This window comes from Enhydra lutris, unplaced genomic scaffold (genome assembly GCF_002288905.1).
Source record: "Enhydra lutris kenyoni isolate GAN:26980312 unplaced genomic scaffold, ASM228890v2 scaffoldscaffold56, whole genome shotgun sequence".
Classification (NCBI taxonomy): Eukaryota; Metazoa; Chordata; class Mammalia; order Carnivora; family Mustelidae; genus Enhydra; species Enhydra lutris.
The window spans coordinates 7,934,974-7,952,900 of NW_019154140.1; the positions used below are offsets into that span (position 1 = coordinate 7,934,974).

The following is a 17,927-nucleotide window of genomic DNA, read 5'->3' on the forward strand; positions in this document are numbered from 1 at the left end:
AAGTGGGGGCACAGGCCCCAGGGCCTAAGCCAGGCCAACTCTCCGGGGCCACGTCCTCACCGCTCATGAGCCAGCAGCCTGCCCTTTAACCTTCAGGCCTCCTATCCCCGCATTTTTTTTTGTACTGAGGTATAACTGACCTAACATATTAATTTCAGGTGGATAATGATTCTACATTTGTACATCGATTTTTACCAGCTCTTGCAGGCAGGAACCCCAGCTCCAGTCAGGCCCTCCCGGCCTAGGCTCCCCGCTCTGTAGGTTGCTGGAAGGATCCATCCAGCTGAGCCCCCAGCCCAGGCCTGCGGGTGGTCGCCAGGGCCACTTCCTTCCCGGCTAGCAACAGGGGGAATCAAGTAGGCAGGGCGCCAACAACCTCGGAGGGAGGGTGCGGCTCTCCTGCAGCTCCGCAGGGGTGGGGCGTCCCCCTCCCCACAGAGACCCGCCGTCAGGCCAGTGGGAGGAGCTGCCCGTGCCCCCCCTGAGCCCGCAGGCCTATAAAGCCGCCTCGCAGCGGTCCGCCGCTCCCTCCCAGCTCCCGGACCAGCTCTGCCCGCGGTGACTGCCAGTCCTCGGCAGCCATGAGCCACCCGTCGGGCCTCCGAGCCAGCGTCGCTTCCACCTCCTACCGCCGCACCTTCGGGCCACCGCCCTCACTGTCCCCCGGGGCCTACTCCTATGCGTCCAGCTCCCGCTTCTCGAGCAGTCGCCTGCTGGGCTCGGCGTCCACCGGCTCCTCCGTGCGCCTGGGCAGTTTCCGCGGCCCCCGGGCGGGAGCGGGCGCCCTCCTGCGCCTGCCCTCGGAGCGCCTCGACTTTTCCATGGCCGAGGCCCTCAACCAGGAGTTCCTGGCCACGCGCAGCAACGAGAAGCAGGAGCTGCAGGAGCTCAACGACCGCTTCGCCAACTTCATTGAGAAGGTGCGCTTCCTGGAGCAGCAGAACGCGGCCTTGCGCGGGGAGCTGAGCCAGGCCCGGGGCCAGGAGCCGGCGCGCGCCGACCAGCTGTGCCAGCAGGAGCTGCGTGAGCTGCGGAGGGAGCTGGAGCTGCTGGGCCGCGAGCGCGACAGGGTGCAGGTGGAGCGCGACGGGCTGGCGGAGGACCTGGCGGCGCTCAAGCAGAGGTCAGGGGGCAGGGCCGGGTCTGGGCGGCGGCCGTCGAGGCGGCTGCTCCTCGCTCCGCTCCCTTCCCCACCAGTCGCCTGGGGGAGTGTCTCCTCTCGGTCTACACAGGCGTGCGCGGGGAGCAAGCTCGCCCGCGGGCTCTCGCCACCCCCCCCGACCCTCCTCCTACCACTCTGCTGCCTCTCTAGGGAGGGGAGGGAGGAGGAGTTACCATGTCTCCCCTGTGGATAAAGGGGTCCCATCTCATCTCCCAGTCCGTTAGAGAGAAAGCGGGCGAGGCCATCGGGCCTCTTGAAGACCCGTCCTCAGCCCTGGACAGCAGCAGCCTCTAATCTAGACCCTGGGGTGCGTGGCCCGATGGTTGGGCGATGACCCTGCCCCTCAGCCTCTGCCCACCCTTCTTGCCAGGTTGGAGGAGGAGACGCGCAAGAGGGAGGACGCGGAGCACAACCTCGTGCTCTTCCGCAAGGTGAGCCCGGGCCCCACGTCACCCAGTCTCCCCACGTCTACCCCCGCCTGCGTATCTTGGATGACATGGGTGGGCGCCAGGAGGCGACCAGAAGCTTCCAGAGACAGGCAGGGAGGGCCTGGCCCTTCCCCGGCCTGAGCAGCCCCTCCCTGCTCTTCAACCCCCTCGGTCACCCCCTTAAGGACGTGGACGACGCCACTCTGTCCCGCCTGGAACTAGAGCGCAAGATCGAGTCTCTGATGGATGAGATTGAGTTCCTCAAGAAGCTACATGAGGAGGTAGGTGGACCGAGGGTCAGGGCAGGCTTCGAAGGTTGCAGGTGGTCGCATTGGAGCTGAAACGCAGGCGGCGGCAAAGACTGCAGCTGAGGGATTGGCCTGGGGAAGAGAAGTGAGATTCGCTGGGTAGACGCAACCCCTTAACACCCCTCTACAGGTGGTTTGACTCCCACCCCTGCGCCACCTGGTGGCGAGCAGCGGAGCTGCACCCTGGAACTTGGCCGCGGCCTTGGAGCGGACCGGGGCGCTGGACGCGCAGACCAAGTGCGCTGCGCTCCCTGGCGCCCCCATCTGTTCGTTCGAGTGTTTCTTTTTTCTGAGCGAACTGCTAGGCCCGCGTGCAATCCGCGCGGCAACCTCAACAACTTGTTGTCCTGGGCGACAGGAGCTGCGAGACCTGCAGGTGAGCGTGGAGAGCCAGCAGGTGCAGCAGGTCGAGGTGGAGGCCACCGTGAAGCCGGAGCTGACGGCGGCGCTGAGGGACATCCGCGCCCAGTACGAGAGCATCGCAGCGAAGAACCTGCAGGAGGCAGAGGAGTGGTACAAGTCCAAAGTGCGAGAGCCCGGGAGGGTGAGGGAGGATCTGGGCGAGTGGGGCGCTGCGGGGAGGGCGCGTCCCGCCAGCTCACGTCTGGGTTGCCTCGCGCGCCGCAGTACGCGGACCTGTCCGACGCCGCCAACCGGAACCACGAGGCCCTGCGTCAGGCCAAGCAGGAGATGAACGAGTCCCGACGCCAGATACAGAGCTTGACTTGTGAGGTGGACGGGCTGCGCGGCACTGTGAGTTTCGGGCTTCGGGCCCCGGGCGGGGGTGGGGGTGGAGGCTGTTCCCCCAGTGACCCCCTGCTGCCCCCAGAACGAGGCGCTGCTCAGACAGCTGCGGGAGTTAGAGGAGCAGTTTGCCCTGGAGGCGGGCGGGTATCAGGCAGGCGCCGCGAGGCTCGAGGAGGAGCTGCGACAGCTGAAGGAGGAGATGGCACGGCACCTGCGCGAGTACCAGGAGCTCCTCAACGTCAAGATGGCCCTGGACATTGAGATCGCCACCTACCGGAAGCTTCTGGAGGGCGAGGAGAGCAGGTAGGGGACAGGGCTGCTGGGGGTGGGAGGATGGTGGGGATTGGGCGTTTAGGGAAGGGGTGGGGCCTGGGCCGAGTCGCTCACCCCTGGCTTCACTCCCAGGATCTCTGTGCCAATCCATTCTTTTGCATCCTTGAGTATAAAGACGACTGGTGAGTCTCCCATGCCTGGCTTCCAACCTCCCTGTCCCCTTGTCCACTTCTGCCCTGACCAGACTCTTGCTCTGCCCCTGCTCAGGGATCGATTCTGTCCATGAACTGCTGGGTCCTAGTCTATACTCAGGCCTGCTTCTCATGCCCTGCCACTCCCCTCCCCTTCCCTCATAGATGAGAGGCAGGGCTTAGAAGGAGAGACACCACAATCCTCTCTTCTACCCCTTCATCCTGCTTTTTCCAGTACCTGAGGTGGAGCCTCCTCAGGACAGCCACAGCAGGAAGATGGTTCTGATCAAGACCATTGAGACACGGGACGGAGAGGTGAGATGGACCACTTGAACCCAGGACCCCATCATTGGCCATACTACTTCTAGGCCCCAACCTGGCTGCAGCTGATTTTAGAGTATTGTGGGTTAGTGGTCTTTGGAGCAGGAGGGACAGAGAGGAGGTGGATGGTCAGTCAGGAGCCTCCGCTGGTTTTGCTGGAGAAGGAGACAGCATACGCCAAAGGAGATCGCAGGAGGGTTGTGCTGAGTGGTTTGTGCCCTTCACATGCCTTGCCCCAACAGGTGGTGACTGAGTCCCAGAAGGAGCAGCGCAGTGAGCTGGACAAGTCTTCTACTCACAGCTACTGAACCCATTGGTCCAGAGCTCCCTGACCCTGCCCTAGCCCTATTCCAAGTCCCAGACCCCAACACCAGTACTGAATTAGTCCTCTCTGGCTCTGCATGTGTCTAAGAGATGCCACAAGTCACCCCTTCCCTGGCCTGTGGCCAAGCCCTACCCAGCCAGCCATAGCTGGCCCTTTTCTTCCTGCCCTGGCACGTATCTGTGACCTATATGCCCTATATATGATCTATATATCCCCTTATCGAATCCTAGTAAGAGGCCGGCGATCTCCAGATCTAGTCATTATCCCATGACCAGTGGAGTGGGCCGGGATCTGAGTTCCACTTTTGAATCAAATAAAACTGCTGTTAAGAGAAACCTCTCCAGTGCGTTTGTCTCTATGGAAGTGGGGGTGGCTGTGGGGATGGGGCTCAGCAGTATTTTCCCTTTGTCTCTAGTCCTTTCTTTCCTGCATCCCGTATCTTGGCATCTGTGACTCCTCTATCCTTCTCCTAGTTCTAAATCCGCTGCTTCTCAACTTCTGTGTGTCAGCGGCAGCCCTGAATGTCCAGGTGCCTTCTGGGTGCACCCTAGCCCCTCAAGCTGAGCGTGTCCAGACAGCGCTCCGCACTTCCCTCTCTACCTGCCATCGTGTTCTTCCTTTGGGGTTTCCCACTCTAGAAGAGGTTACCACTAAGGGGAACGAGACTGCCTAATTAGAACACCTCATCTTCTACCCCTTCTTTTCTTCACCTACCCACCAATTCTGTAAATTCTACTTCTTAACTCTTTCAAGTCTTGTTCTCCCTGTCCCCACTGCCACCACCCTAGTCCACCCACTGTTTGCCTGGGTCCATTATCTCCCTCACTGATCTCTTTCCCCTAGCCTAGCCCTGCCACCCACCTAAACCTACTTGACACTCTTGCCTAGCAAATCAGACTCTGCCACCATCACTCCTGTCCCGCTTGAAAATGTCTCCTTCTACAATGCCCTCTAACTCTACTCCATCCTGCCCTCGCCTTCAAGTCAAAATCCATTTGAGTTTGTTTAAAGATTTTATTTATTTATTTGATAGATCACAAGTAGGCAGAGAGGCAGGCGGGGTGGGAGTAGATGAATGTTCCCTGCTGAGCAGAGAGCCCCATGAGGGGCTTAATCCCAGGACCCTGAGATCATGACCTGAGCCAAAGGCAGAGGCTCAACCCACTGAGCCACCCAGGTGCCCCTCTGAGTTGTTTAAAATGATCTTTTTCACTCAATTATTGTGCTACATGCAGGAAGTAAGCCAGAGTCCTTGCTCTCAAGGAGCCCCCAGTCTGGGACTTACCAGCAGGTTGTTCCAGCCTTGTAAAGAGTGCTATGACTGGGAAAGAAGATGACATTGTGGGGACATGAGGAAGAGCGTTTAACCCAGCCTCACAGTAAAGGCACGGCTTCCCGAAGGTGGCCCCACCATACTGAGCACTAAAATGAGCAGGAATTCTTCAGGGAAAGCAGGGAGAGGAAGAGGCCTTTCTAGGCAGGTAAGTCCATTGGGAGGTGACAGAAAGCCAGTTTGCGAACTGGAAGTACTTCTCTCATCTGGAATAAAGGACAGAAAGGAGGAATGGCACTGAGGTTGGAAAGATGACACAAGGGCTGGGTCGTGCAGGACCTCACATGCCATATGAAGGCTTTCCAAATGCATCCTAAGGAAAGGGGAAAAAACGTGGTTTCATCAGAGGGGGAAGTATTCAGATTCTCATTTGAGACAGATCACTCCCGCCATGGTGTGCAGAAGCCATTAGGAGGTGGAGAACCAGGTAGAGGCTTTTGCAGTGAAACAGGCAAGAGGTGATAGTGAGCGGAGACATGGGTGGATCTGAGAAATATTGGAGGGGGGGACTCTGCAACACCTAAGGAGACAGTGCCTCTGGGGGGCCGAAGGGAAATAAATAGCAATGACCGAAGGTTTTGGCTTGAGTCAGGCAGATGGTGGATCTTTCACAGAAATAGGGAAGATGAGAGGAGGGGAGGAGGGGGCCCAGACAACAGTCCGTTTTAGGCCTACTGAGTGTGAGATGCTCTGGAACAGCCCAGAGGAAGAGCTGACAGGCAGGCAGATCCATAGGTCTGGAGTTCAGGTGTGATGGGATATTTTGAGAAACTGAATCTATCAGGATGCTAGATATCTATATCTCATTTTTTTTTTAAATCTCATTTTTTTTAAGAAAAAGAAAGAAATAGCTCATGTAATGAGCCAGTGGTAGGCAGGCGCTGAGGACTGTTGATTCAGTAGTTCAATGATGTCATCAAGGACTTAGATTCTGGTCAAGGTTGTACTCAGCCTTCCTCTTGAACCTTCGTCCTTGAGATAGTTCTCCTCATGGTCCCAAGATGGCTGTCAGCAGCTCCTGCGCGATACTTCCCTCTTCACATCCAATGGAGAAAAGACAAAAACCTCCTCCCAGGTATGAGATATAAGTTCTTTGCTTTACACTATCTGGCTAAGGCCACTGTTGTGCCCAATCTTGGAATATATAGTAACAGTAGCCAGGGAAAGCTAATCATCTGATTAGCTTGGGCTAATCATCTGATATGGGATAGACACTGAGAACCAACCACAATGTCTGTTGCAAATTTTGTGCAGGCTTCTCAACGCCATTGCCCGCCACACATGGACGCACATATACACACATTGTTTATACCTCTTGCTTTCTCTCCCTTTCACTCAGTGGCACTTATTATCCCAGAGGAAAGATATCACTACCCAGAAACAGACGAAAGCTTTGGAGTTGCCTCAGGAAGGCAAGGCAAGAGAAAATTTTCAAGGGGGAGTGGTGGCCACACCAGAGGATGCTGGGAGCATAGGTTAGATAACAGTTGGAAAATCTGGGCTCTATCAACAAGGAAGACCAGGGAGACTAAGGGAAGGGTCTCCTCAGGGCAGGGCAGTGTCAGAGACAAAAACACTGCTTCTGAAGAGTGAGCCCAGGTGAGGGAGTGGAGAGTGGATTACTCTCTTGAGATACTTGAGCATAGAAAAGAAAGAACCAGAGCAAAGGAAGACCTGCATTTGAGAAGTGAAATTTTGGAGAAAGGCGAAACTAAACCAGTAATTTTCAAGCAATAGGTATGGAAGCTTTGTGATATAAATTACTGGGTCAAGACCAACATTTAAAAAGAAAAAGAATAGAAAGTGTTGGAGTGTGGTGAAACTTTTCAATTTTATATACATGTGTACTGGCTTGTCATATAAAACACATTTTTTTTTTTTTGAGATTTATTTATTTATTTATTTGACAAAGAGAGACACAGTGAAAGAGGAAACACAAGCAGGGGGAGTGGGAGAGGGAGAAGCAGGCTTCCTGCTGAGCAGGGAGCCCAATGTGGGGCTCAATCCCCTGCCCCCGGGGATCATGACCTGAAGGCATGAGCTGAAGGCAGATGCTTAACGACTGAGCCACCCAGGGGCCCCTAAAATGCATTTTTAAAATCTTGGATTGTGGCAAAAAAAAAAAAAAGAAAGAAAAACAAAACCCATACTTGTACATGTTTAAATGCTGGAGAGAATTAGAAAAAATCAAATTGTCATGGGTGGATCCAGACATCTGCTGAAATAACACCAACTCAAAGTTGGCTGTGATTGAAGAGTTTTAGGAAAACTCCAAATCCAATTCCGACCGAGGGGGGATCAGATGCTGACCTCAGGAAGACAGGGCTGGGATTTGATTGTAATTAAGAAAGCTTACACCACGTTGATTTTATCGTACTCAGCTTTCAGGAAGCACGGAGCAGGTTCCCATGACATCTACAAGAATGTCATCTCAAAAGCAAGGAGGTGACCTGGGGTAGGTCCTAGAAGGAACCAGACGTGGTGGGCATGTGGGCAGGTGTCCTGGACCCCAGGGAGGTGCCCGTTATGGTAGGCGGGATGATTCCTTAGGGGCCGCCTATAGTGGGTGGAAGGAGCTCAGTGATCTGCACTGCGAACAACAGACGCGCCAGACCTCTCAGGCAAAGGGGAGTGACTTGTGACCTGACACCTGGAAATAAGGGGACTGAGAGTGGGAGTGGCTTCACTGGAACCCGGAAACACAGGGTTGGTGGGGGGGGGGGCATCTGGCTTCCCAGGAAGAACGGCTCTGCAGCCCTCCAGGCCCCACCGAGCCTGAGAAGTGACAGAAAGGCCCCTCAGCAGCAGGAGCCCACTGCTCCCTGATGGAGGGTTCTACAGCTTCTGCGGCTCCTGTCTTTGCACGGAAAATGCCCACTTGCTAGCCTTATCAGATGAATTGACATTTCCCATTCCCTCTATGAGACGGACCTAAGCAGATCCAACACACAGAGCTCTTGGGGCTGATGGGCTGCTCAAGCCACCTGGGCACTTCCCCGCCCACCATTAACAGATGTTGATAAATGCGGAACAGCTGTTGGCTGTATTTGTTACATGATCCCACCATTCCAGCAGATGTTTTTTAAACTTCTCGAAGAATGTGAAAAGTACCATTTTAATTTAAACAGCACAGTGATTAAGAATCTGCATTTAAATCTTGGATCTGTGCTTACTAGATGCACGAAAGATCTATCCAGTATCTTTCTCTGGGAGAGATACTTCGCCTCTCTTTGCCTCGGTTTCCTCACCTGTAAAATGGAGACAACTGTAGCAGGCGCCTTCGCAGGATTATTGTGAAGAATAAATGAGATGATTCAGGCAGGGTTCACCGGTCTTGGCTATCCTGTAGGCAGGGGAATGAGGGGACATGGTGCAGAATATGGCCTCCCATAGAGCTTCCCTCAGCAAGGTGGCCTGGGATGGTCATAAATTATAAACCGAGGATCTCAGTTGACTTATTCTTCAGAGGTTTTTTTCCATTTCAAGAGGACAGCCTGAGCATGTCCTGTGGCTTTTCTTCATACTGTATTAATCTCCTATTACTGGTGTAACAAATTACCACAAATATGGTGGCTTAAAACAGCGTATTTATTTATTTATTTTTAAAGATTTTATTTATTTATCTGATAGACGGAGATCACAAGCAGGCAGAGAAGCAGGTAGAGAGGAGGAAGCAGGCTCCCTGCTGAGCAGAGAGCCTGATGCAGGGCTCCATCCCAGGACCCTGGGATCATGACCTGAGCCAAAGGCATAGGCTTTAACCCACTGAGCCACCCAGGCGCCCCTAAAACAGCATATTTATTATCTTCCAGTGCTGTTGTTTAGAAGTCTGAAATGGGATGACAGATCTGTGTTCCTGCTGGAAGCTCTAGACAAGATTTATTCAGCTTCTAAAGACTGTCTGCATTTGGTAGACTTTGGCTCTTCCATCTTCAAAGCCGGTGACCCCATCACTGATCTCTGCTTGCCTCTGGTAAGGATCCTCGTCATTACATTGGGCACACCCAGACAAGCCAGCATAACGTCCCCATCTCAAAACTTTTAACTTGTGCCCTTAACGTCCCTTTGTGATGGAAGAAAATAGCCACAGGCTCTGGGCACTGGGATGCAGACAGGGGAAGGGCATTGTTACGCTTACCCTCGGGCCTTTGGCCTCCAAAGATTCATGTTGGTCTCATCTACAAAATATATACACCCCATTTCAGGGTCCCCCCAAAGTCTCAACCCATTATAGCATCAGCTGAAGGGCAAACTCCCATCGAGATGTCATCAGCTCAGAAGTCTCAAATCTCATCACTTAAACCACCTACAGGCTCTGGGTAAAACAGATCCTGGGGAGGGGGGACTCCTCTCCCTCTGTGGACTTGTGACACTAGAAGACAAGTTATCTGTTCCTAAAATACAATGAACAGGCAGAAGGTAACAGCTACAGACATTCCCGTCCGGAAAGGGAGAGCTGAAAGGGAAAAGCTTGCGAAGCAAATTTAAAATCCACCTGGCAAAACAACGTAAGGTTTCAAGGCCTAGGAATGATCTTCTGTGGCTCCTGGTCCCCCCTTTCTGGCCTCACTGTCTGGCCTTCCTCTGGCCTACCCATTTCAAAATACCTGAGCTATTCGTTTCCCGGGTGTACATTCTGGGGTGGGCGTTCTGACGGCGTGCTTTCATTTTACCCTCCTTGTGGCTCTTTCAGCCCTAGCGGGCAGTGTCTGCTTGCAAGACGTTCTCAAGAACCGTGTGGGTCTCCTGTGTATGGCTCTGGGATTCACTCCATTAGACAAGAGGTGCCTCCACAGATCTTTTTAGACAATCCCATTTCTGTGCTTGGTTTCTGCTGACATGGCTGAGGAAATCCATGGGTCATATGGCTGATCTCTCCAAAGGGGCCTTCGTGTGATTGAGTACTCTGACCTTTGATCCTTCCTAGCCACTAGTGAAAGATTGTCCAGGTACGTCCTCGGATTTCTCCTCAGAGCACACTTTCCTGAAGGCGAATGGCCTAATTTCTGCATTGTTTGCCATCTGAGTGGGCTGAAAATTCCTCAAATACCAAGTTTGGATGCCTTTCTGCCTCTTTCCTCTCAGATTTTACACTAACCAAGCAAGAAAAAAAGATCGAGCCACACTTTCAACACCTGGCCACACAGATAAATACCCCCATTCACACTCACAAATTCTGCTTTCCACATAACTGTGAGACACAATTCTGCTAAGCTTCCTGCTACTGTATAAAAAAATCTCTCCTTTCCTCAATCTACTAATAACACATTCCTCGTTTCCTTCTGAGTCCTTGATGCCGGCAGCACCTTTAACGTCCGTCCGTGTTTCTCCCAACTGTCTGTTTGTGGTGATTTAGGTATTCTGTGTGCGCTTCCTTGCTCCGCTCTGAGCACTCACTAGCAGACTGCAACATTTCCTTTTTCTACTAAGTCTATTGAAGCCAAACTAGGCATTTCCTATCATCCTCCTCAAAGTTACTCCAGACTCTATCCATTACCTAATTCCACAGTCACGTCCACATTTTTAGGTATTTGTTATAATAGCATCCATTTCCAGGTACCAAAACCTGCATGGGTCAGGGTTCAACCAGAGAAGCAGAACCAGCAGGAGACACATTAAGAGATCTGTTGCAGGGAACTAGATCACACGATTGTGGGGGCTTGGCAGGCAAATTCAAACCCTGTAATGCAGGCCAGGAGACAGAGCGGGCTGCCCCCTCCCACCCGGAAGTTGCCAGAACATCAGTTGCTGGAAGTTGTGGAAGCTGCTGTCCACAATCTAGGAAGCCCCAGCTCTGCCCTGAAGGCCTTTCAGCCAATGGAATCAGGCTCACCTAGCTGATCCAGGATAATCTCCCTTAAAGTTCAATGGTTGTGGATTTTATTTAAATTTTTTAAGATTTTATTTATTTATTTGACAGAGATCACAAGTAGGCAGAGAGAGAGAAGAGGAAGCAGGCTCCCCGCTGAGCAGGGAGCCTGATGAGAGGCTCGATCCCAGGACCCTGGGATCATGACCTGAGCCGAAGGCAGAGGCTTTAACCCACTGAGCCACCCAGGTGCCCAGGTTGTGGATTTTTTTTTTTAAAGATTTTATTTATTTATTAGACAGAGATCACAAGTAGGCAGACAGACAGGCAGAGAGAGAGAGTGGAGGAAGCAGGCTCCCCGCCGAGCAGAGAGTCCGATGTGGGGCTCGATCCCAGGACCCCGAGACCATGACCTGAGCCGAAGGCAGAGGCTTTAACCCACTGAGCCACCCAGGTGCCCCCAGGTTGTGGATTTTAATCACATGTAGAAACCTTCACAAGAACAACTACATTTGTGTTTGGGGACTGTAGCCCAGCGAGGTCAACACATAAAACTGCAAATCCTTAGAAATGATGGAAAATATATACCAGCAAATTACACATACTTAGCTATACCCTGAAACAAGTAAACAAACAGACAAAAAGCATTCTTACAGGTCCAGAAATCAAGATAATTATTTTCCCCCAAAAGGTCCTGTTTTATTGTTTTCAGTATAGTCCCAGAAGTCCCCAAAGAATGAAAACCAGGTACTCCAACAAATAATTGAACATGCATGTTCATAGGGCACCGTTCATAATAGCCAAATGGTGGAAGAAATGAGAATGTTCATCACTAGATGAATGGATAAACAAAATGTGCTCTAGCCACACGATGGACTAGTATTCAGCTATAAAAAGAATGGAATACTTCTATACGCCACAAGAGGGATAACATCAGGGACACCTGGGTGGCTCAGTGGGTTAAGCCTCTGCCTTCAGCTCAGGTCAGGATCTCAGGGTCCTGGGATCGAGCCCCGCATCAGGCTCTCTGCTCAGCAGTGAGCCTGCTTCCCCGTCTCTCTGCCTGCCTCTCTGCCTACTTGTGATCTCTGTCTGTCAAATAAATAAATAAAATCTTTAAAAAAAAGGGGGGGGATAACATCGGAAACATTACACTAGGTGGGAGAAGTTGGACACGATAGGTCACATATATATGATTCCATTGGTAGGAGATATCTGGAATTGGGAGACACAAAGCAAATTGATGGTTGCCAGGGAGTGAGGGGAGGGGAATGAGGAGTAACTGCTTAATGGATATGAGATCCCTTTTGAGGGGATGAAAATGTTTTGGAACCAGATAGAGATGGTCATTATACAATGCTGTGAGTATACTAAATGCCACTGGATTGTTCACTTTAAAATGGTGGATTTGGGGGCGCTTGGGTGGCTCAGTGGATTAAAGCCTCTGCCTTCGGCTTAGGTCATGATCCCAGGGTCCTGGGATCAAGCCCTGCATCGGGCTCTCTGCTCAGCAGGGAGCCTGCTTCCTCCTCTCTCTCTGCCTGCCTCTCTGCCTACTTGCGATCTCTGTCAAATAAATAAATAAAATATTTAAAAATAAATAAATAAGGGACGCCTGGGTGGCTCAGTTGGTTGAGCAGCTGCCTTTGGCTCAGGTCATGATCCCAGCGTTCTGGGATCGAGTCCCACATCGGGCTCCTTGCTCATCAGGGAGCCTGCTTCTCCCTCTGCCTCTGCCTGCCATTCTGTCTGCCTGTGCTTGCTCTCTCTCCCTCTCTCTCTCTGACAAATAAATAAATAAAATCTTTAAAAATAAATAAATAAATAAATAAAATAAAATGGTGGATTTTAGGGGCAGGCTTTAAACTACAGGGCTGATGCCTAGTTGCCTGATACCTGGTCCTGGGATGATTAGGACAGCAGAACGTCACCTCCTGGAGTATAGGGGCCAGACAGAAGAGACAGGCTCTGGAGAGGTTAGTTTGCATATCAAAGGCATGCTCCTGGCTGAGTCCTCTGCCACCCATGGGAGCCAGCTAGCCCTAGGAGCCAGTTAGCCCTGGAAAGGCAGCTCCCTCTAGTTTTGTGTTTTTTTAATTTCTTTTTTAGGATGTCAAAGCACCATAATATACTGAAAATTAAATATATATATTTACGCACGCACACACAGAGTTGACCCCACACAGTCAAAAATCCATGTATAACTTCTGACTCCAAAAACCTAACTACTAAGAGCCTGCTGCTGACAGAAGCCTTGCTGATAATATAAACAGCCAATTAATACATATTTTGTATGATATTTTACATACACATATGGTATCATAGATTGTATTCTCACGATAAAGTAAGCTAGAGAAAAGAAAATGTTATGAAGAAAACCATAAGGGTGAGGTGCCTGGGTGGCTCAGTCAGTTAAGCGTCTGCCTTCAGCTCTGGTCATGATCCCAGGGTCCTGGGATCAAACCCCAAGTCAGGCTCCCTGCTCAGGGGGGAACCGGCTTCTCCCTCTCCCTCTGCTCCCTTGTTCCTGCTCTCTCTCTCTATCTCTATCTCAAATAAATAAATAAAATTTAAAAAAAACCATAAGGAAAAGAAAATGCATTTATAGTACTGTACCGTTTTTATAGAAAAAAATCCACATATAAATAGACTTGCACAGTTCAAACATGTTGTTCAAGGGCCAACTGTATGTATACATATGTATGATACCCAGATCATCTGAAGAATTCCAGAATGCTCCTATTGAAGATTAATTTAGGGATGCACTGTTCCAGATTTTACAAAGGGATAAATAGAGAGTATGAAAGAAAAGTTTAAAAATAGAAAATAGATGCAGAAATTCCTAAATCTGTCCAGTAGGAGTTTCAGTGGGAGAGAATAAAATAAACTAGTACTTCCCGAACTTCAGCATGTATACAGATCACGCGAGGATCTTATTAGAATGCAGATTCTAATTCCGTGGGTCTGGGTGGGCGGTGCCGCCAAGCCATGAACCAGACTTTAATAAAAATTCTCCAACGCAGAAGATAGGTGTAATTGCAAGGCCCTTCAAGTGCTCCTTCAGATAAATCAAAACACATACCAGGACATGTTACATTTAGATTTCAGGGCTCTCAGACCCACTCCAGCCCCCACTGAATTGGAATCTGCATTTCAAGTCTCAAGACATGAAAAATAAAGGGAAAACCCCCCTCCCAGAGAATGCCTACAAAGGAATAAGGATCATGGCAACGTCAGACTTCTCATCAGAAACACGGGATACAAGAGGATGACAGAGAAATACTGCAAACACGCTGAGACATCGTCTCAAACCTAGAATACTATCCTCAAAGTCTCAATGATTTGATGAAATTTTAAGACGAAGAATTCAGAATTTTATCACCCACAGATTCTCTCTGATAGCATCTTTAGGGGAGCTACTCCAGATAGGAAGTTAAGCCAAGGAGTAGGGCAGACGCAGCAGCCTAAGCACCCACACAGTCCAGCCACGGTCAATTCACCGTCTCCCTCCACATGCCCTTGGGCCGCTGGCCCTTGAGCCTGGCCTCCTTCCAGCTGTTTGCGGACAAAGTTCCCAAGATGGCAGAGGACTTACGTTCTCTGAGCACTGGGGAGAAAGGATTTGGTTCTAAAGGTCCCTGCTTTCACAGGATTATTCGGGGATTTCTGTGCCAGGGCGGTGACGTCACTCGCCATCGAGACACTGGCAGCAAGTCCATCTACGCGGAGAGATCCGAGGTTGAGAATTTCATCCTGAAGCACTCAGGACCTGGCATCTTGTCCCCGACACCTGCTAGATCCAACCCAAATGGTTTCCAGTCTTTCATCTGCACTGCCCACCTGCGTGGTTGCCAGGCAAGTGTGTGGTCTTTGGCAAGGTGAAGGACGACATGAATATTATGGAATATTATGAATATTATGGAAGCCATGGAGCACTTTGGGTCCAGGAATGGCAAGACCAGCAAAACATCACCATTGCTGAACGTGGACAAATCTAACAAATTTGACTTGTGTTTCATATTAACTACCAGACCATTCCTTTCATAGCTCAGGAGAGCACCCCTTCACCCCTATCTGCTCAAAGTGTTTTATAATCTCCCTGCTCTCACTGCATTTTTGTGGGTTCCATATTTTCCTTGCTCCCCTCCGAGTCTAGCTGGATTGCAGAGTTAATGAATATGACATGAAAATTAAACAAAAAATGAAAGTAGTCATGGAAGAAACTGGTGGGATATGAAAAGCAAGGGTAATAAAAAGCAAAAGGACTGAAGCTTTAAATCTAAATAAATACTAATTATAAAATCAAAATATTTTCAAGATAAGAAAAAAACAAAAGCCATGAGGGTCATCTTGTGTGGATACTTAGAGCCACCTGCCTGTCCTCCCTCTGTCTATCTCTTCAGTCATCGGCTAGTATCTATTGAGCACCTTCTCTGTATCACGTCATAGGCCAGCTATGGGACAAGGCTTCCCTGTGGGTATAAAGATGAGCTAAATAAACTGTTCACTCATGGGGGTTACAGTTTAGTAGAAAATACTGATGCTGATAGTAAGCAGGCAATTAAATGTGTAACTAGAAACTAGAAGTGCCATGAAGGGAAAAAAACAAGGCATTGTGAGAGGGAACAGTAGTGAAGGGAATAATAGGGAAGATCTTTTCTGAGGAAGTGAGAGGGAATATAGCATCCCAGTAATGGTTTAAAATGACAGTAGCTGACATTTATTGAGGGCTTACTCAATAAATTACTTTTCAAGAATTAACTCATTTAGTCCTCAGAACAACCTATTAGGTAGATACAATTATTATCCGCGTTTCACAGATTCACGGAACTGCTCCCAGTTCACGTAGCTGGTAAGGAGGAGATGGGATTTGAACCCAGGTGGCTTAACCTCGGAAGCTCCACTCAGTGCTGAGGTTGAGAAGGAGTCGGCCAGCGTGGGAAAATGCCCAAGTGTCCAGAAAGCACTCTCAATGTTTCAGGAACTAAAGGAAAGCCAGCGGTGGCAGATACTGCTACCAGTCCTCTAAAATCAGTTTTCCTTTCCAGCACAGTCAAAAAGATCGGGGGACATACCACTGCTGAGAATAAAGGCGGTATTTCCTAGCTTCCGGGAAAGCTGGGAGGGCCATGTGACTAAGTTCTGGCCAATAGGATGCAAGCGTAAGTATCACATGGCAAATTGCACCCTTCTTCCTTAAGGCATAGCTGGCCAGGGCCCAGTTCCTCCTGTTCTTTGTTCCTTCCTCCAGCCTGTTGTCTGTTGCTCACGTGCTGCCAGCCCCATACCTGGGGATCACGGAGTAGTAAGCTGGAAGATGCTGCCCTACTAGCTGTGGACTGCCTACTATTGGAATTGTAAAATTATTATTAATAATTGTAATTTTTTAGAGTAGTTTCAGGTTCACGGCAAATTGAGTAGAAAGTATAGAGCGTTCATGTACGCCTCCTGGCTTAATCGGCTCAGGCTACCATAACAAAATTCTATAGATTGGGTGGCTTAAACTATACAGGTTCAGAGGTGAAAAGTCCAAGTTCAAGGTGCCGTCCTGGTTGGTTTCTGATTGGGGTTCTTTTCCTGGATTGTAGACAGCTACCTTCTCAGTGCGTCCTCACATGGGGGTAGTGGGGAGCAAGTTATTTGGTGTCTCTTCTTACAAGGGCCCTAATCCCTTCATGAGGACCCCACCCTTATGACTTCAAGTAAACCTAATAATTTCCCAAAGACTCCACCTCCTGGGGCACCTGGGTGGTTCAGTCCTTAAGCATCTGCCTTTGGCTCAGGTCATGACCCTAGGGTCTTGGGATGGAGCAGTGCATTGGGCTCCCTGCTCAGCCAGAAGCCTGCTTCTCCCTTTCTTACTCCCTGCTTGTGTTTCCTCTCTCACAGTCTCTCTCTCTGTCAAATAAATAAGTAAATAAAATCTTAAAAAACAAAACAAAGACCCCATCTCCAAATACCATCACATTGGGGCTAGGCCTTCAACATAGGAATTTGGCAGGGCAGGGGCAGGGGGTACTGATAGAATTCAGTCCACAGCACTCCCAGTCCCCACACACATACAACTCCACCATTATCCTGTACCACAGCGTTCTATTGGATTTTTAAAAAGATTTTATTTATTTATTCATGAGAGAGAGAGAGAGGCAGAGGGAAAAGCAGGTTCCCCACTGAGCAGGGAGCCTGATGTGGGACTCTATCCCAGGACCCTGGGATCATGACCTGAGCCAAAGGTAGACATTTAACCATGTGAGCCACCCAGGTGCCCCTGGATTTTTAAGGAAAATATAAATAAGTAAATCTGTATCTCAGGTAAGCCACTATTGAATGGGGTTTAACCTAACTGATCTAGCCATATGGAGAGGAGTCAGGGAAGGACATAGTGCACGGCCTTGGAAGCCACAATACTCTGGGAAATCTGGTCAATTCTGACTGCAACTGCAAAGGACTCTTTAGAATGAGTGATGTTACAATATTTCTTTTTCTTAAGAAGAAATGGAATTGACAAATTATCACTATGGTTACTAGATTAAGGTCTCTCTAGTCCAAAAGATAATTTATACATTCTGTAGCACACAACAAAATTCTTTTAAAAAAAATATTTTATTTATTTTATTTATTCATTTGAGAGAGAGACAGAGAGGGCACAAACAGAGGGAGAGGCAGAGGGAGAAGCAGGCTCCCCGCTGAGCTGGGAGCCCAACATGGGAATTGATACCAGGACCTAGAGATTATGACTTGAGCAGAAGGCAGACACTTAACCATCTGAGCCACCCAGGCACCCCCACAAAACAAAATACTTACATCTCTTTGCTCAGAGTTGCATGCTTGATACTTTATATTTTTTTATTTTTTATAAAAGATTTTATTTATTTGAGAGAGAGAGAGAAAAAAAAAAAAAACACAAGCAGGGGGAGTGGCAGAGGAAAAAGCAGTCTCCCGGTTGAGCAGGGAGCCCATGTGGGGCTTGCCCCCAGGACCCCGGGATCGTGACCTGAACCAAAGGCAGACGCTTAACTGATGGAGTCAC

General features: G+C 49.8%; 1 protein-coding gene across 1 annotated transcript; it reads left to right on the top strand.

The window, feature by feature from the left end:
- The first annotated feature begins 575 nt into the window (after positions 1–575).
- On the top strand, positions 576–3,877 carry LOC111157920 (peripherin). Its single transcript, XM_022519656.1, has 9 exons — positions 576–1,123; positions 1,533–1,593; positions 1,776–1,871; positions 2,257–2,424; positions 2,526–2,651; positions 2,728–2,948; positions 3,051–3,100; positions 3,345–3,424; positions 3,673–3,877. Exons 1-9 carry the CDS (start codon positions 582–584, stop codon positions 3,736–3,738), a joined length of 1,410 nt encoding a protein of 469 aa, XP_022375364.1. The 5' UTR covers positions 576–581; the 3' UTR covers positions 3,739–3,877.
- Positions 3,878–17,927: the final 14,050 nt, after the last annotated feature.